The sequence below is a fragment of the Astatotilapia calliptera genome, chromosome 20, assembly GCF_964374335.1.
Source record: "Astatotilapia calliptera chromosome 20, fAstCal68.1, whole genome shotgun sequence".
Taxonomy (NCBI): Eukaryota; Metazoa; Chordata; class Actinopteri; order Cichliformes; family Cichlidae; genus Astatotilapia; species Astatotilapia calliptera.
This window is the reverse complement of record NC_137441.1, coordinates 17850001-17870670: the sequence shown is the minus strand read 5'-3', so window position 1 is coordinate 17870670 and position 20670 is coordinate 17850001. Positions and strand designations below refer to the sequence as shown.

The window sequence follows — 20670 nt, the reverse complement described above, 5'->3', positions numbered from 1 at the left end:
AACAAATATATACCCATTTCAATTATTTATTTTTACCAGTGAAACCAATATAACATCTCCACATTCACAAATATACATTTCTGACATTCAAAAACAAAAGAAAAACAAATCAGCGACCAATATAGCCACCTTTCTTTGCAAGGACACTCAAAAGCCTGCCATCCATGGATTCTGTCAGTGTTTTGATCTGTTCACCATCAACATTGCGTGCAGCAGCAACCACAGCCTCCCAGACACTGTTCAGAGAGGTGTACTGTTTTCCCTCCTTGTAAATCTCACATTTGATGATGGACCACAGGTTCTCAATGGGGTTCAGATCAGGTGAACAAGGTGGCCATGTCATTAGTTTTTCTTCTTTTATACCCTTTCTTGCCAGCCACGCTGTGGAGTACTTGGACGCGTGTGATGGAGCATTGTCCTGCATGGAAATCATGTTTTTCTTGAAGGATGCAGACTTCTTCCTGTACCACTGCTTGAAGAAGGTGTCTTCCAGAAACTGGCAGTAGGACTGGGAGTTGAGCTTGACTCCATCCTCAACCCGAAAAGGCCCCACAAGCTCATCTTTGATGATACCAGCCCAAACCAGTACTCCACCTCCACCTTGCTGGCGTCTGACTGGAGCTCTCTGCCCTTTACCAATCCAGCCACGGCCCATCCATCTGGCCCATCAAGACTCACTCTCATTTCATCAGTCCATAAAACCTTAGAAAAACCAGTCTTGAGATATTTCTTGGCCCAGTCTTGACGTTTCAGCTTGTGTGTCTTGTTCAGTGGTGGTCGTCTTTCAGCCTTTCTTACCTTGGCCATGTCTCTGAGTATTGCACACCTTGTGCTTTTGGGCACTCCAGTGATGTTGCAGCTCTGAAATATGGCCAAACTGGTGGCAAGTGGCATCTTGGCAGCTGCACGCTTGACTTTTCTCAGTTCATGGGCAGTTATTTTGCGCCTTGGTTTTTCCACATGCTTCTTGCGACCCTGTTGACTATTTTGAATGAAACGCTTGATTGTTCGATGATCACGCTTCAGAAGCTTTGCAATTTTGAGACTGCTGCATCCCTCTGCAAGATATCTCACTATTTTTGACTTTTCTGAGCCTGTCAAGTCCTTCTTTTGACCCATTTTGCCAAAGGAAAGGACGTTGCCTAATAATTATGCACACCTGATATAGGGTGTTGATGTCATTAGACCACACCCCTTCTCATTACAGAGATGCACATCACCTAATATGCTTAATTGGTAGTAGGCTTTCGAGCCTATACAGCTTGGAGTAAGACAACATGCATGAAGAGGATGATGTGGACAAAATACTCATTTGCCTAATAATTCTGCACTCCCTGTAGAAGGATCTTTAGATAACTAAATGAGACTAAAACATAAACAATGAATATCAACATACAAGGAAACACAAAACACTGGGTCACATGACCTAGGACCATGACATACTGTCAGCAGTAACAGTATTGTGTATGCTTTGTGGTAGCTAGGTCTTACAGTAGTTAACTTGTTCTTCTGTCTATCTGATCTATTTATCTTCAGTGTTCTCTTGAAACATTTAAAATGTAAATGTGTAGTTTTGATATTTCAAATCTTAAAAACAAGTCTGATAGTTGTTTTACATCTGTTTATGTTTCCAGATGATGTGGTGCTGAAGTTTGAAGATAGTCAAGTACGACTCAGAAATGTGTTGTATGATACTCTGCCTGTCATCGTCCACGGAAACGGACCAACAAAGGTACCAACTTATCTGTTCCATGTTATTAAGCTGTAGTCACATCGCACAGTTTTTAATGGAAACAATAAAACCTGCTCGAAAAGTTTGAGTTTGTATTCTCTCAGCAGTTTTCTCAGCTGAAAACTGAAGGCTCTGCCTCCCATTCTACTTTTAAATACTCTAGGAACAACAAGTAAGCCTGCAGTGTGAGAGCGAAGTACTCTAATATGGTGATATAGCAACAAACTATTTCTCCGGGCTAAATGATGATCTTCTAAATTTGTGACACGCCATTTCCTCTCCAGCTTACGAGTCATCTGCTTTAGGCTACGTGTTTGAGAATTATACCACAGAGTCAGGTACTTCTGATTTGAGACCTTAGTTTTCACCGGAGCTCCAGTATCCAGAGTCGTACGTAGTGAGGAGGTAAAATTATTAACAAGATAATCAACCTCTGTTGGAGTAGCGTTCAGGTAGCTGCTCTGCTCTATGTTGGTACAGGGCATTGAAGATGATAACAGTGGGTGGATTATATTCTTAAACTTAGTTACAGCACTTTCAGAAAGACATCTACTGTGATAAAGTCTACTCCCCACTGCTGTGTAATCAATTATTGTAAATGTTATCAGGAAATGATCAGACAGGAGAGGGTTTTCAGGAAACACTGTTAAATGTTCAGTTTCTATGCCATATGTTAACACAAGATCTAAAGTGTGATTAATGTGGTGGGTGGGTTCTTTTACATTTTGACAGAAGCCAACTGAGTCTAATAACAGATTAAATGCCATGTTGAGTCTGACATGTTTAGTACCTGCCTATAAGGCCCGGGTGGACGATGAATAACAACAAATAAAACCGTTTTTTTAGTTTGCCTTCTTGGGTGGACTGGGTTAAGTATCAGGCTTTCAAATGAACTGAAACTGTTGGTGTGTTGGTTGATTAATAAGTTGGGTTGGACGATTGTTGCCATCCCCACCTCAGCCTGTGCTTCACTGATTCTGATACATAATATGTATGTAGGGGTCGTTCCAGTAATCTAATGATAATCTACCTATATGTCTGAGATTCTGAAAATCTGTTTCATCTTTTAGTACGACTAAGAGATTACCAGTGTTAGACTATTAGATATGAGATTGATATAAAATGAACTACAAGAGCACACGACTGTTTTCCAGCTCCAGATCAACTACCTGGGAAACTACATCCCCAACACATGGACATTTGAGTCTGGGTGCACAGTGTGTCATGAGGATCTACGGTCACTCACAGCTCTTCAGGTCTGTTTACATTTCCTGACAAACTGTATCCATATTATTTCCCAAAGCTACCTTTGATGCCTGATAAAAATGGCATAAAGCCTCATCCTGGTAGAACATGACACTTATTTTTTGTTTAATGTGTGTGTTTCTAACAGGAAAATGAATACCCTCTGGTAGTGATTGGCATCTTCATTCAGCAGCCCACTCCATTTGTTACAGTGTTCTTCGAACGGCTGCTGAAGCTCCAGCATCCCAAGAACAAGATCAAACTCTTCATTTTTAACAAGGTAACTACATTTTCCTGACACTCAGCAAAAATATGTCTGATGTAGTCTGACACAAATTAGCATCACACCAGAATACCTCACTAAGATGTAAATACACTGGCTAAATGAAATACTGTGGAGTTTATTTCATAAAGCTGCTACTTCTATATATATATGTACACACACACACACACACACACACACACACACACACACACACACACACACACACCAGGTGCTAGTATAAAGTAAAGAAGGATCATTATGTGCTTCACAGCTACTCCAGCAGTCTGTGAATAGAAACTTGCTCTGTGGGACTGTAGTTTTATTATCAGACAAAGCCTTTCAGGTTATTTTACAGAGAAACCCAAAAGTAATGTAACGCGTAGTGTAACAAATTACCTTCTCCTTGGAGTTATTAAGTAATGTACTGTAATGCAGCGGTCCCCAACCTTTTTTGCGCCACGGACCGGTTTATGCCCGACAATATTTTCATAGACCGGCCTTTAAGGTGTCGTGGATAAATACAACAAAATAAAACTAGTACCGGTACCGAAAAAAAAGAACATTTATTCATAACACACGTGACGAAGAAAGGAAAAACCTCAACAAACACCCACAAACATTTGACCGCATAGCGTGCAAGTATGTGCATGAATGTAATGCTGTTGATGTGTTGCTTAGGGACGGTGGTGACTCTCAAAGCAGAGCCAGTGACAGTCGATAAGTGATATCGATAATGGAATCAGAATGGTTACAGTATCTACTCTTATCACAGCTGCATGACCTTCTTACTTTGACGTTTTTGAGGACTTCTCTTCACATGAAGGTTTATAAGGACATTTTCAGTCCTTCTAAAAATTATTAACCTGCTGGATTTAACGTAACTTAGTAGGTAATGAACAGATTGATTTAGGCAATTTTAACAGAAGATGGGTTCATGATTTTCTCTTTGACAAAGTCCATGAAACTAGGAGAATAGTTTGTTAGACTGCTGTGTGTGGAACCCAGCAGTGCGTTTAGCCACAGAGAGTTGGAGGGAATCAAGTACTTGTGATTTGTACACAGTGTCCTCAATGTCCAGGCAGCAGTTATCCTTTGGCGCCTCCCCACCTTTGTCATATGGGTTAACCTTTATGCCCTCCTCAGACATTTCTGTACATTCTTTTCAACTTTTTTTTTGATTTGGCAAACATTTAGGTGGTGTTATAGCCTGTGACATTTTTGCAGGAAATCTTTTGTCACATCTTTGAAATCGAGTGTCTTTTACTCTTACATGTAATGAATACGCTGTTGATGCATTTTCACACTCTTTAGACACCTCAAGCAGTTCTGCAGAGCCTCGCTGGCTTCCTGCTTCCACCTCCTTGCAGACTTGGTGGCAACAGGAAGCAGCAGGAACATACTGAGGTGCTAACTGGACAAGAGTGTGGTCTGATCCACTGAGTGGGAGGAGGTTTATTGTCCCGTGTTTTGCAGTCCACATATTACTGCAAAGTGGGCAGACTGGAGTCCAGAGTGGTGTGATTAAACCAGTGATGGTGATTAAAGCCTCTGCGTGTTTATGCAGTAGGTCAGCAACAGTCGTGTGTATAATGTCAAATGCTGCTGTACCATTGGCTAATGAAGATCATTTGGTCTTCTGCTTTCTGATTGGCTGACCTGCTCCCTCCACCCCCAACCACCATGCTCCTCACCACCGCCTACAAGCTCGAGTTTTACCACACATCACAGTCAAAGTGCAGATTGTGGATTTGTGACTTGAGAGGATGCAGTCAAGCACTTTTATTCAGATTTGTGATTATAAGAAGTAAACAAATAAATAAATATGACAAAAATATGAATTACAAGTTTGCAGTTCTAGTATATTTGTGAAAACATCAATCTATGCATTTTTTCTGTAACCGTAAATTTAAAACACAAGCTTGTAAAAAACGTACAGGTTTCTACACATTCTCACTTTTTATTCTACATTTTGCAACATATTTATCTTCACAGCAGTCTTCCTGCTCTGCATTTCTTTGTGTTTTCCTTTTCCCTCCAGGAAGCTCATCATCAGCGTCAGGTCCGATCTTTCCTAAAGGATTATGGAAGCCTGTATGAGAATGTCACAGTCATCGAACCTGAAGAAGAGATGGATGGAGCTGCCTCTAGGAACCTAGGCCTGTGAGTACTGTCCAACCAGAACGTGACACATCTTCATTTTAAAATGTTTATCAACTGAGTTGTAGAAGATGATGTGTACTCTTCATTATACAGTATTAAGGTCAATAACAGATTGCTCTTTAAATTCTATTATAATATATGTGCTAATCTATCAGTGTGTTTTCTTCTTCAGCGATCTGTGCCGGAGGGACCAGGACTGTGACTATTTCTTCAGTTTGGACATTGAAGTGGTCTTAAAGAACAAGGATACACTCAAAATTCTGATTGAACAAAACCTGTAAGGAAATGTTTTTATACTGAGTCATTCACTGATGTGCTGGCAGTAGTCACAGTCACATTTAACTTCTTTAGCTCTAGTGTATTTATGTGAGTTGAGTATATGTCTAGATGAAGAAATGTAACACATAGCACTTCTTGAATGGCCTCCTGCAGTCCTATTGTAGCACCAATGATAACTCGAGCTGGTCGGCTGTGGAGCAACTTTTGGGGAGCCCTCAGTGGAGACGGCTACTACGCCAGGTCTGAGGACTATGTGGACATTGTACAAGGACGGAGAGTGTAAGTTGCTTATTTGCTCCCTAAAACCTTTGTCAGCATTTAGAATTTTTTTTGCATTCCTCATTTTTGACCATAAAAGGCTGAGGGGGTGTTGTCGTCACCTGTGGGTGGTACAGATACCCAAATCTGTGCCTGCAATAACTAGTGTGTCTAGGTGTATCTAGGAAAACTCTCAGACAAGTTTGAATCCTGGTGACCTAAAGGTCAAGGTCAGAGGTCAAGTTTCCAGAAAATCCTGTGAATACAATAACTCAAGAAGGAATTGGGATTTTCAAACTGGTGCTATATGTTCATCTTTTAAAAATCGAATGAGTTTGATTCTCAGCAACCTTAGCCCCAATGTTCACAAGTGTGTGTGAGCACAGGAGCTGGATGAGAATTTAAAATAGATCGAGAGTTTAGGAGAGGTGAGAGGCAGACCTGTCTTGATAAAGATAAAGCGATGGTAGAAGTTGTCAAATGGCAGGAACTGCTGTGGCTGTTTGTAAGTACAACCCACCTGGACCTTGGCTAGATCCACCTTCACTTGATCCTTCAGAATAATAAAGCTCTGGGATGAAAGTGTGTCATCATGGAGTTCACGCTCTGTGATAGCGCAGTTCAGCAGGAACCGGAGAACAGCAACAAAAACCTCAAAACATCAATGTCTTTGAGAATAAAGCAGAAATTTCAAGATTGATGTCTAAATGCAATTTTGAGAAAAAAGGTGAAATGTGGAAATATGGAGATGTTGTATCTATAAAATGCTTTGACTGACAGCATCTGACAGCGATTGTGCTCCCTCTGCTCGACCGTAAATTCAGCTTTCTTTGGCTCTCGTCACCTGTCTGGAGATAGGAGGGATGTCTGATCTGCTGATAATTAATAACTGCAACAACATCAAGAATAAATGAGTATGTTCCTGTAGGATTTCTTATGCTAGAACCATTACTTCAGTTCAAGAGTGAGGCTTCAGGTGAGAAGGGAGAGGATGAGATGGGGATGAGGATGGGAGAAGTGGTGGAGAAGGCAGATGAGAAAGATTAGAAAGAAAAAACTAGAAAGACATAATAAAAATATAACTGTAAGATTTTTAAATGGTCAAATATTATTTGAAACAGATACTGGTGAGTTTAAAAATTGAAATAACTTATAACAAATTCTATGTATACGATGAAGGAGAGGTATAAAAAGATTCTCCTTCTGTCCTTGATGATTGACAGCTGAGTGTAAGCAAGGTGGGCAGTGATCATGTTTATGTAAGAAATGTAGGCGTGATTGGACGTGATCGCCACAGGTTATCACGTCCAACATGGTGGACAGCTCTACAGTGATGTGTGCATTAGTGTATCGTGTTCTTTGCCTCATTCCCCTGAGACGCTACGTTCTCTTTTTTTGCTCGTTTCACGTGTCACGTTCAACATACATCACCAACTAACAGTCAGCTTGCATCAGTGATGACATTTTGTTCAACTCGCCACAAAAAAAAGCACAGCAGGCCTGAAAAAAGTGCCTGTAGGGTGGGCTTGTTAAATAATGACCAACAGAAATTTGTAGCAGCTAAGACTTCATTGGATCATTTGTTGGTCCATCAATTATCTGTTGTTTTTAGGGGCGTCTGGAATGTGCCATATGTGTCCAATGTGTACCTGGTGAAAGGCAGCCTCCTCCGTAGAGAGCTGAAAGACTACGAGCTGTTCAGCTCCTCGGACCCTGACATGGCTTTCTGCCACAACATACGCAACAAGGTCAGTAAGAGAAACAGGAAACTGTTTTTTTTAACCTAAAGAAAAGTTCAAAACTGTCCACAGTAGTGACTGACCTGTTGTTTTTGCTCTCAGGGAATCTTCATGTATGTAACCAACATGCACACATTTGGCCGCATCCTGTCTACAGAAAATTACCAGACCGGTCATCTACACAATGATCTGTGGCAGATCTTTGAAAATCCAGTGGTGAGATGGAAACATTACTAGCTGCTGTAGTGTTTGTGGCAGGCAGAATGGTTATTGCAGTGGCAGAAATGAAGTTGGTGGAATTAAGCTGCTACTGTATGTACGATATAAAAGCTGTTTTAATTTTATAGTGATGTATAAATGTTAGCTACAAAATCAAAACATTCATATAAGTACACAGTATCTCACCACTCAGACACTATGTGTTATATAGGCTCAGTAAAGGATCCCTGTGTTTATATAAAATCAGAATCACAAATATAAAATGAGACAAAATGGAAAAACAAAGCAAAGGAATAAAACAGTGTAACATATGAAGAGTGTTTAAATAATTAATGTAGTTTGTGTGAATGTATAGACAGTGGGTTTTTAGGTTGGGTTTAAAGAAACACCGCTTGCTATTTTTTACTAGGACACCAAATGATGATATATATCTGCGAGAGAACGTCCACAGTTCCTCCTCGAGGAAACCTTTGATAAACCTAATCTAAAATATGTCGGACTGGCTTAAAATTTCAGGGGAATAGTTGCCATATCTCAATTTCACCAGTGTATTTTTGCCATGCCACCAAACATGCTAACGTTTCAGTTTTATGACCGTCATCAGAGCATGACAACATGCAGGTCATATCATGTATGTACTGCAATATGGCAGGTTTAAAAAGTCACATGGTAATCCACATCCTGGTCTCATCGGTTTTCCTAATCATTAGATGGATGACAGATGAACACTTCATTGATCCCAAAGGGAAACTGCTGTGTTACAGTTACAGTAAATAATAAATAAACAACAAAAATAGTAAAGGTGCCACAGATGCCTGGTAAGGGCCTCTTATACTATGAGATACAAAAATGTAAAAGTAAAAATGAAGTTAGCTACAAACAGTAGACGTAAGACAGACATTGTGCAGGAAACAAGTGCAAACTGGATTCATAAATCATGTGTTCATGAAGGTATAATACAAAATATGTTTGGGATCTTAAGTCTGACAGGTGTGTTGTCTCACTCTGGTTTGTCTCACTCCCATTTCTTCCTGTTCCGTGTTGAAGCTCCACTTGGAACCTTGTTAAGATCCAACCATGCAAAATATGAGTTTTCAAGTGGTCTTAAACTTTTGATCAGGACTGTATCATCTACAGTACACATCCACTTAAATTGTTAAGTATTAAAATGCTTTGCCATGTATACTGTAAAATAAGAGCTATGCTTATTTCCTCCCTCTGTGCGCTTCTTCAGACACAGTGTCTTCAATCATCTTAGCTCCACACACATATTTGGAATATTTCTCAGAAAAATCCTGAAAAGAAAAATGAAATTTAAAAGTAATTATCTACAGAAAACTGTCTGAGAAAGTCTTTTGTAATGTTCACAGTGAAATTCAGTTTGTATTTTTTGTGATGTGATGGTAGATAAGATATATTCACAGATGTGCTGAACCAATCTTCTTTTTTTTTTTTACAACATTATACGACTTCAGCACAAATGATCCATGAGAACATTGTAGATGTCGTTATAGGGGATTTCCGTGTTACGAGTGCTGACATCAGCATAAAGTATCAAAGTTTTAGTATACATGTCAACATCAACATTACTGAAACAGTCAGTTTAAACGTTTTTTAACGTTACTGTCTAAGCTAAGCCACCGTCTGATCTTCATATGTAAAAGAAGGCAGTCTAGAAGAATTTCTGCGTCTACGCGAAGGTTTGATGAGGACACGGTGTGATTTGCAATGAGCAAATCTGTATGTTATATTTATTTCAGGACTGGGAGGAGCGCTACATCCATGAGAACTATACCCGCATCATGAAGGACAAGCTGATTGAAAATGTAAGTTTAAACTCGAGCTGAGCTGGAGTCAGATTAACCTACTGAATGAGCTGTTGTGTTTAGAAGAGGCAAAAGCAAATACATTGAACTCCTATCAACTTCCATGTTTCTTATAAATATTGTGGCACAGATAAGAAGTTAGTTCAGTTACATCTGCCATAACCAGAGGAACTAACACCGTCCTCAGTTTGTAGACCTTCCTTTAAGAGGCAGTTCTGTTACAAGCTGTTACTCGGTGCTTAATGCTGTTGTATCTTCTGCCTTCCAGCCTTGCCCAGATGTGTACTGGTTCCCAGTCTTCTCCACTGTTGCTTGTAACCACATGATTGAAGAAATGGAGCACTATGGAAAGTGGTCAGGAGGGGGCAATGCGGTAAGGCATCTTGTTATTAACATTAATCATGTAGTCATGATTATTGATAATAACATGTCAGTCATGTAATAAGACGACATCACTGAGCTCCAGTGTTCCTTATATTCAGTCTTTGTTTGCATTATTTGTCACAAGTTCATGTCATTTGCATCTTCCAGCTACATACCCAACTCTGAAAACGTCGTGTAAAAAAATAAAAAGTGAATGTTGTGATTTTCAAATTTCAGAAACTCATATTTGTATTCAAATAGAACAAAGAAAACATATCAAACGCTTATAAAATGTGCCATTTTAAGAAACATACTAGCTCATATTTAATTTGATGACAGCAACATCTCTCTAAAGGTAAAGACAGCCACTGTGAAGATTCCCTCTTCTTTAACAACAGTGTGTATTTCACTCGCTGAACTCACGTCCTCATTTTAGGTTTTTTAGTAGATAAAGGCTTAATCAAGAATTGAGCTGCTGTTTGGTGAAGGCCTCGATGGGGCCTGGTGGCGGCGCCCGGGCCTGGCAGATCCCCGTGTACTAATGAGAAGTGAAAGAATTAAAAAGGGGAGGGACGGCTTGTAGACCTGGGGGGTAAGACCTGGAAGGGGCGTGTTTGGAGGTGTGGCCCTGCTGCTGAAATTGAGATCATTTATCTCCAATTAAAACTGAGAGTAGTTTTCATTTATGCTGAACAACATCCTGGGAGAGGAGTGTTGTTCCATTCTCGTCTGATATAGGATTCTAGCTCCTCCACAGCTCTGGGTCTTCATCATCATATTGCTTCATAAATGTTTTCATTTGAGGAAAAGTTAGGCCTGAAGTTCAGCACGTGAACTCTACCAAGCTGAGGTATTCTAACAGATGCAGTATGCAGTTTAGAATAGTCTCGTTTTGATCCGAGCATATGTCATTGTAAAGCAATAACAGCAAGCAAGCTGCAGCTTCCATCGACACCGATGCACCTCAGTACCATCAGAGACGCAGGCTTTTGAAACGAGTGCAGATAAAAAGCCAAACGGTCTCTTTTCACTTCAGACCAGAGCAGCATCCATGTTTTCTTCTGCAGTCTATTTTAAAGCTGCTTGGCCCAGAGAGAGACCTGAACCTGCATCTGTGGACAGCACAGCAAACTGTGTTTGCACTGATTTTCACACAGATTTATCCAGATTCTCTGAATCCTTTGATGATATTCTGTACTGATAACAATTTCAATTTTCACTTCAATTTTATGTATAAAGCGCCAAATCACAATAACAGTCGCCTTATATTGTACTCGCACTTTATATTGTACAGTAGATCGTACAATAATAACGAGATCAGTTTTGTTGAAGGACATTATTCTGAAGTTGTTTCACAATTTATAGATGCAATTTTTTGCAGACAGGTAAACCTCTCTCTGCTCGTCTTTATTTGATGTCACTGACCTGTTACTTATTAACCAAGTTCATTCAAATTGTTCCAACAGCTCCAGTTTCTTTTTAGTACTACTTACTTTTTCAGCCTGTTGCTGTCATCAAATCCGAAAAAGGCCATAAGTGTCTTTTTTAAAAAGTCAGTTTCCCTCAATTCTTATATAGAAATCAACCTCTCTACAGCTCCCAGTGCGGGTGTAGCATGGGAAGCTTTGAAAGCTTTTATTAGAGGGTTCATCATCCAGCATGCCTCATATAGGAAAAGAACTGCTCTGTCCAAGCAGATAGACCTGGAGAGGAAGATTGCCATAGCTGAAGCCGCTTTTAAGGCAGACATGAGCTCGGCAAATCTGACCCACCTGACTAGACTTAAATATGAGTTTAACTCAATTTTGACTCAGAAAATGGAGTTTTCTCTATTTCGGGCTAGGCAGAAATTCTTCGAAGATGGAGATAAACCTGGCAAACTGCTTGCAAGATATATTAAACAAAAAGAAGCTCAGACTATCATAGCAGCAATTAGAGCACAGGATGGCACTATGGTGTCAAAACCCTCTGAAGTGAATGAAGCCTTCAGAGATTTCTATATGCAACTCTACTCCTCAGAAATACAAGCAAACTCTCAGGAAATTAACAGTTTTCTCTCCCCCCTCAACCTCCCAACTCTCTCTAGGACACAGGTGGACTCCCTGGACGCCCCAATTTCAAAGGAAGAGATCTTAAGGGTAATCAAAAATCTCCCAATTGACAAGGCCCCTGGGTTGGATGGGTTTACAGCAGAGTTTTACAGGAACTTTGCAGAGGAGCTCTCCCCTTTACTCCTGCAAATGTTTGAGGAAGCCCTGGATAAGGGCAGCCTGCCACCAACACTGTCAGAGGCACTTATTTCCCTTGTCTTAAAGAAAAACAAAGACCCGCTTGACTGTAAGAGTTACAGGCCAATAAGCTTGATCAATTGTGATTGCAAAATTTTAGCAAAGTTACTAGCAACCAGATTAGATAAGGTCATGACTTACTTAATACACCCCGACCAAGTTGGCTTTATTCGGACTCGCTGCTCTGCCGATAATATTAGACGCCTAATTGATATTATGTGGGCAACCCAGAATAAATCCCCTACGGGGGACTTTTCTCCAGCTATAGCCCTCTCCCTAGATGCAGAGAAAGCATTCGACAGGGTGGAGTGGCGTTTTCTATTTTGTGTAATGGAAGCATTTGGCTTTGGCCCAAAATTCATAAGGTGGGTCAAACTTCTCTACAACAATCCGAGAGCATCAATACTAACGAACCGTATTATATCACAGTCCTTCGACCTCCACAGGGGTACAAGACAGGGCTGCCCACTGAGTCCTCTGCTTTTTGCTTTAGCTTTAGAGCCTCTGGCAGCGACAATACGTAGAGACCCTGATTTTCCAGGTATCCAGGTCCACAATAATAACCACAAATTGATGCTCTATGCTGATGACGCCCTGGTCCTAATATCACAGCCAGAACGATCTCTACCTGCTCTCTTGAGAATTATTAACCAGTTCTCTAATATATCAGGATATAGAGTAAATTGGTCAAAGTCTGAAGCGCTCCCTCTGACAGCCTTCTGCCCCAAAACCCTGTTCCAGCCAGGGGATTTCAGCTGGCCTCAGACTGGTTTTAAATACTTAGGCATTACATTCCCCCGTTTGTTACACAACATAGTCCAGGCTAATTTTGAACCTCTATTGGACAAGTTCAGAACCGACATAATTAGATGGTCCCCTTTGTTCCTCACCCTTTGGGGTAAAGTTAACATCATCAAAATGAATTGTGCTCCAAAATTTAATTACCTCCTACAAACACTCCCGCTAAAAATCCCATCAAAATATTTCCATCAATTTGACAGATTATGCAACCAATTCATATGGAATAACAGACGCCCTAGAATAAAGCTTAAAAAGCTACAGCAACCAGTGGAGTCGGGTGGCCTGGGGGTCCCAAATCTACTATTTTACCATTATGCTTTCAGTCTGAGACACATGGTTCACTGGGCTCTCCCTCCAGAACGAGCCCCCCCATGGCTTAGTCTGGAGAGTACTTTGTGCTCACCACTCCCTCCGATGCACATTTTAACCACCAAGCTCCCACCAGATATACAAACCCACCCCATTCTTTCTTTCCTGCAGACGGTCTGGAAGAAGGTGGCCTTGCTACTAAATTTTAACTCCCACCTTCACACTGAGGCTTCCATATGGCTCAATCCCAAACTCTGCATTAATAAATCGCCGTTTTTCTGGAGACTGTGGGTCCAGAGAGGGATACTTGTTCTCGGAGACCTGTATCAGGGGAGGATTCTCAAGTCCTTCAACGACCTTAAAGCACAGTTTCAGTTGCCACAAAGTCAGTTTTGGAGGTACTTGCAGCTCCGGCACTTATTGCTCAAAACCTTTGGTTCCTCCTCCACACCACCTCCAAATATTGAATATCTCAGCTACATCAAAAAAGTCTTTGGGGGGGGTCGTGAAGTCTCTAAATATTACTCAATGCTTGTTACGGGCACGAGTAAAGGACTACCTGCCCTCCGGTTAGCTTGGGAATCTGACCTTGGGGTGGCTTTTACAGATCAGGAATGGACTGCAATGTTGCAGAATAGTAAAAAGGTGTCCAGGGAACTTAGAACGAGACTAATCCAATTCAAATTACTACACCGAATTTACTGGTCGCCACACAGACTGTATAGGGCGAACCTCATTCAGTCCCCTGAATGCTGGAGATGTCAGACTGGGGTAGGCACATTGACCCATATGATTTGGAGCTGTCCTAAAACCCAAATTTTTTGGACTGAGATACATGACTTTATCAAATCAACCATACGATGGGATATTCCTTTTTCACCAAGACTATTTGTGTTGGGAGACCCATCACTCCTTAACTATGCTCCACCTAAGGCTGCTGAGTGGGTACAGACTGCATTGATGCTGGGGCGTAAACTCATTATCTCCCAGTGGAAGGCCCCCTCCACCCCACCTGTCTCTGTATGGCATATTCAACTAGGGAGACTCGCTACACTAGAACAACTCTCATACAGGCTCCTGAATAAAGTGGAGAGTTTCCATCTGAAGTGGGATCCATATCTGTCCAGAATAAAACGAACAGACTAGACCCTAGAGTGGGATAGTCATTGGAATTCTGAAGAAGCACTCTCAGGGATGTCAGAGTGTGGCATGCAGTAAGACCCACATAGTCAAAGGCAGGCTGTTTTTGTTTCTTTTGTTTCTTTTTTCCTTTTTTGTTTGTTGTTGTTTTTGTTTTTCTTTCCATGCTTTTGTTTATCTCTTGCTTTGTTTGCCCCCCCCTCATTTTGGTTTGGTATTCTCTACTGTTCTGCTGCTATGCTGATGTTTTTTTTATGCGATGTAATCTGTCTCCGCAGTGGACTGTAGTGTTCTAAAAAGTACAATAAAATATTAATCATAAAAAAAAAAAAAAAAAGTCAGTTTCCCAGTTCATACATTTAATGTTTTCTATATTCTGTTGTGAATAAAATGTGGTTTTAAAATATGGAGATTTACAAATAACTGTATTTGTTTTTATTCACACCGTACAGGCTCCCAACCTTTCTGGAATCTGGTCCTGAATACCTCCTGTACTTTAACTATATACCTGATAGAAGTTTCTTGTTTTTCCAGGATAACCGAATCACTGGTGGCTATGAGAATGTCCCCACCATCGACATCCATATGATTCAAATCAACTTTGAAAAAGAATGGCAGAAATTCTTAGTGGAGTATGTGGTACCAATCACAGAAAAAATGTTCCCTGGATACTACACCAAGGTAAGACCATCACTACACACACTTGTGAAATGTTTCAGAGAAAATTCAAGAATCTCCTTCCATGTGAGATCTGTGAAGGATGTTCTCAGCTTTACTGAAGAAGCACACTGTGAACACATTCTCAGCTCATTTACGTCACCTGCTCTTGACATTTTGGTGTCACATGCACTGATTCATTTTTTTAAATCTTTAGTACACACATATACCTGAGTGTTTGTAGAAACAGGAAGAAATTTCAAGCAATGGCACATGAATACTTCTTTAAGACACTCCAGCTAGGCCGGCCACATCCCACAGCTTACATATAAAACAGCTGACAGACATGAAACCTGTGATCATTTGGTGTGCATGTGTGTACTTTGTGTGGTACCGTGAGTGTGCAGTTCAGTGTGTGGTGACAGTGTGTGTCCGTTTACCTTTGTGGTGAGAACCTTTCTCAGTAGCCTGGCAGGATTTCTGTTACGACCTTTCTGTGTCTCACGTGTCAGCCGGCGTGTGAGAGTTCCCCAGCCTGCAGGACCAGCTTCCCACCCGGCTTTTATTTATTTATTTATATATATATATATATATATATATATATATATATATATATATATATATATATATATATATATATATATATATATATATATATAAATAAAGCATTTGTAAAAATATAAAACCATAATATACATAATGCACAATTACTTAAAAGAAATCAGTAAATTTTGTTTTGAACTTCAAAGATTTTAAGTTCAATTTTATTTAATCATTTACCATATAGATTAAATAAAATTGGAGACAAAATCCCACCCTGTCTAACACCATTGCTGACACCAAAGGGGGCAGAAATACTGCTTCCCCATTTAACCTGCATGTTCTGATGAGCGTACCAGTAAGAGAGAATCCTCACGATGTATTGAGGAACTCCCCGTCTCTTCAATTTATCAAAAAGTTTTCTGTGGTTCACTCGATCAAAAGCCTTAGAGGCATCAATGAAACACATGAAGACAGATGAATTTTTAGCCCTATACAAACTGACTACTTCCTTGAGTGCATATATGCACATGTCAGTGCCGTGCTTTGGTTTGACGCCAAACTGATTATCCAGAGAAGAGATGAACACACTAACTCTGTCAAACAAGATTCTTTCTAACACCTCAGATAAAATACTGGCTAGTGCAATCGGCCTAAATTATCCAAACAGCTCACTTTTGCAGCTTTGTCCTTCATAACTGGTACCAGTAAAATACACAGCATTGAGTCTGGTAATATGCCATGAATCATAAACCCAGTGAAACAGAGTGCTAGAAGAGGAGCTAGCCTTAAACTAGCATGTTTTAAATGTTCTGCAGTGATGTGATCCAAACCAGAAGCTTTATTATTAGATAACCTATGAATGGCTTCATATACTTCATATGTCCTTACACTTATTGTGTCATTACTCATGTCAAAATTGTCCTCATATGGTTCACTTTTTATACAGTTAAACAACGCACTGTAATGCTGTCTCCATAATGCTGCAATGTTATCTGCCCCAGAAACACCTTCAACAGTTGATGGTAGAGATGGTTTACAGTTATTAAGAGCTTTCACCTCTTTCCAAAAATCTGTCATATTATTACACAGCATTTTCCTGGCCAAAGAATCTGCTCTCAGCATTTGCTCATTTTTAGTTATAAAGCGAACAGCGTACTTATATCTGGCATTCGCACATTTTTTCTGTTCCAATTCTGGGCCTTGTTTAGGTCTTCCAGCCATGGCCCAACATTTATAAGCTATGCGAGCTTCATCATGGTACATCATGGTACGGCCTAGCCGGAGTGTCTTAAAAAAGGGCCACGACAGATGTAACTGCATCTCTTCTGAGATGTTTGAAAGTACTGTGTAATGATCAGGTGATGACCAATGATTTTGATATCTGGTTATTTAACTGGTAGAACAACTGGAGGACAAAATCAGCCGTTAAATGTTATGAACTTGTTGAGTAAAACAGGATAACAGTCGACCTCTCATTGTTTCTGTGCTGCTATCTGTGCTGGGGCGATTGTGGCTCAAGAGTTGGGAGTTCGCCTTGTAATTGGAAGGTTGCCGGTTCGAGCCCCGGCTTGGACAGTCTCAGTCGTTGTGTCCTTGGGCAAGACACTTCACCCGTTGCCTACTGGTGGTGGTCAGAGGGCCCGGTGGCGCCAGTGTTCGGCAGCCTCGCCTCTGTCAGTGCGCCCCAGGGTGGCTGTGGCTACAATGTAGCTGCCATCACCAGTGTGTGAATGTGTGCATGAATGGGTGGATGACTGGATATGTAAAGCGCTTTGGGGTCCTTAGGGACTAGTAAAGCGCTATATAAATACAGGCCATTTACCATCCTGTGTGTGTATTACTGACCAGCATGTCTTATCATCAGCGTGTTACACTCCAGTTGATTTAGTGTAGTGGGACAGAAACCTGACCCCTCTCATGCCACATCATGACAGCTACACATTCTGTTCCATCTCTGGAGGTGAATGCTGGACCAAGAACCAGGATTCTGCTTTTATTCAATAAACTGGAGTGTATCTGTGTACAGGGGGCTACAGGCAAACATTTGCATGATTCTTTTCCCTCTGTGTGTTTGCAGGCTCACTTCGAATTAGCCTTTGTAGTTAGATATAAGCCAGATGAGCAACCCTCCTTAAGGCCGCACCATGATGCCTCCACATTCACTGTAAACATTGCACTCAACCAAGTAGACCTTGATTACCAGGTGAGTGTCAAGCGCTCCATTTCCACCTACGTTTCAGTTAACATGTATTTTGGTTTTATTCGCACAGAGACCAAATCATTACAAATTCATTCTTTTGATCACAGAATGAAATAAACCCATTCTTCATGCAAACATTAAAAGACAAACAGCTGGTTTACCAGCAGCCCAAATCTGAATGTTGATTGTCCTCTTCAGTTTGTGGCAGTGAGGCATAGAAAAAAAGGCTTTTGTATCATTTCTGTTAATGAAGAGCTCAGGAAATTGTTGAAGGGTTGTTAATGATCATAAAACTGCCACAGCCATCAGCTGTTGATATGTACTGTTTCTTGGCTGCAGGGTGGTGGATGCAGGTTCCTCCGCTATGACTGCTCCATTCAGGCTCCTCGTAAAGGCTGGGCCCTTCTGCACCCGGGCCGTCTCACCCACTACCACGAAGGTCTGCCCACCACCGCCGGTGTCCGCTACATCGCAGTGTCCTTTGTGGATCCCTGAGCTCACAAAGATGGCTGAACTTGACCAAGCGGGACACATTGACCACATGGTCCAGCATCATTCTCTGCATTATCCGATTTAAAGCAGAATTGTTTTTGTTTTCATCAACTCATTTCCTTTATTCTGATATGGCTTCTGTCACACTCACACGGTGATTAACTATTAGCTGCATTAGACAAACTTTTCTGTAGTGAAACATGAAAAACACAATTTTATCACCACTTAAGATGAGAACTTTTATTTAAAGTGATCTTTTGCCCATGAGTATTTTTCAGCAGCAGTCTGTTACCCATCATATGCTCATTTGTATTCAGGCCAGTAACCATCAAAGGTGTAATTTGAATAATTGTTGACTGGCTCACTGAGGTTTGAAAGGCCTAAGTTATCTATTTGTTCATAGGTTTTGTCATAATTAAGCATTTCTGTAAGGTGCACCACTTCTTGTCAGGTTTTTGAACAGCTTCAAAGGGATATTTAAGAAACCAATAGGTGATGTCATAGCTCACACACTTCTTATGTGAAAGGAGGAAGTGAGGTTGTGGATAAGCATGCACATAAAGACGTCACAAACACACAGGAGATGACTTTTTTTTTTTTTTTTTTTTAAATACATTTTATAATACCGTATGTTCATTTTGACTTTAGAATACTTGCAGTGCTGAAATCACCAAGAGCTCACAGAATGGCAGCATCTGTTGCTGGAGAAGCTGTGTCATTCAGCATTCATGGTGCTGGATCGATGGACAGCTGGATGTTTAATTGGTTTATTTTGCATTTCTTTGATCTCAGTTCTGTTTTTTTTAAAGAGGTAACGCTGCAAAAACCAACGTGGGTCAGGCATAGGAAGCCTGTAAATGCTTGGACCCATTAGTTTTATTGGGCCATCCAGATGGCAGCTTGTGTAGTAACACAAGTCATGTTTTCAGCTGAACTTCATTGCAGGCAGCTTACCTTTGATTTGTAAAAATAAGTTTTGCTTGATTTTACGTCAGCAAATATATCTTTACTGTAGCTAAAGCAGCTTTATTCAGACACTCCAAAGCCTGTTTTGTACTGTATTAGATAAAAGCCACACTGAGAAGTTTCATATTGGAATTAGGGCTGCCACGATTAGTCGACTAGTCACGATTATGTCGACTATTAAAATCGTCGACGACTAATTTAATAGTCGACGCATCGTTTGAAGCTTTGTAAGATCACAAAGGACGCAGGAATGAGTAGTAGGATTTAAGGGTGTAATAACGGACTGAAACAGAAGATGGCAGCACTGCATGTACAAGGATGCCAGCTGCCGTTAAACCCCGAAGAAGAAGAAGCTGTGTCCCAGAATTCATAGCGCAGCTGTCAACAATGGCGGCAGCTAGTTAGTTTTAACTTTACTCTTATTATTCTTTCTGGGTCACAAAATAAACGTTTAACATATTTTCAGGCGAGAATGTAGCTGTGTAAACCTCAAATATCTGCTCAGTTTATCAAGACACCGCATATTTTCAAAAGCTCTCCGACGTTTTCGGAGACGTCTGTTACCCACTAGCTCGTTAGCTAGGCGGGGGCAAGGCTAACTAGAGCCGTGAGAACACCGGACTCCCGGCAAATCATTTTCAAACCCACCACTGTCTTTCGCTACTCAGGTTAAACATGATATATAAGTCACTTAGATAACTTAAAATGTTATTGTTTGGCTTTCTTTAGTATTTTATTTGTTCCTGAGTAAATCGGTTTGGCTAAGATTAAAGTTATAGTTTTTGCACAGCTAAATAAACTTCAAGCAGACAGCTGATCATCAGAAGTTTGAGACGCTGGATAATATACTCCGGTGTCCTGTTATATTTTAGAAAGCAAGGAGTTTATTAAACTTCACCGAAACAATCTGCAAATTTCATTAAAAATTAATAAACTACCATCTTGTCTTTATTTTTAGTTAGCACAAACACTTCAAGCTGTAAGCTAATGATAGTTATATAAGACCAGATGCTGCTGGTGCAATAAGCTGTATGCTGTATGTCCAATGGATGATGATCTGATTAGTCGACTAATCGCAAAAATAATCGGTGACTAGTCGACTATCAAAATAATCGTTTGTGGCAGCCCTAATTGGAATCACAGCTCACTTTTATTCTTGAAACGGATGTTCATGAGCTTAAATTTATA

At 40.5% G+C, this 20670-nt stretch overlaps 1 protein-coding gene across 1 annotated transcript in view; it reads left to right on the top strand.

Moving 5' to 3' along the window:
- plod1a (procollagen-lysine, 2-oxoglutarate 5-dioxygenase 1a) overlaps positions 1 to 19545 on the top strand; it is a 32121-nt gene extending 12576 nt beyond the window's left edge. Inside the window, exons 7-19 of the mRNA XM_026154010.2 lie at positions 1635 to 1732; positions 2887 to 2988; positions 3126 to 3257; positions 5281 to 5402; positions 5575 to 5679; positions 5835 to 5960; positions 7552 to 7687; positions 7781 to 7894; positions 9658 to 9723; positions 9992 to 10096; positions 15159 to 15305; positions 17902 to 18027; positions 18364 to 19545. Of these exons, the coding sequence (XP_026009795.2) occupies positions 1635 to 1732; positions 2887 to 2988; positions 3126 to 3257; positions 5281 to 5402; positions 5575 to 5679; positions 5835 to 5960; positions 7552 to 7687; positions 7781 to 7894; positions 9658 to 9723; positions 9992 to 10096; positions 15159 to 15305; positions 17902 to 18027; positions 18364 to 18519 (1535 nt within the window). The 3' untranslated portion in view covers positions 18520 to 19545. The remainder of the gene's footprint in view (positions 1 to 1634; positions 1733 to 2886; positions 2989 to 3125; positions 3258 to 5280; positions 5403 to 5574; positions 5680 to 5834; positions 5961 to 7551; positions 7688 to 7780; positions 7895 to 9657; positions 9724 to 9991; positions 10097 to 15158; positions 15306 to 17901; positions 18028 to 18363) is intronic.
- The last annotated feature ends 1125 nt before the right edge of the window (positions 19546 to 20670 follow it).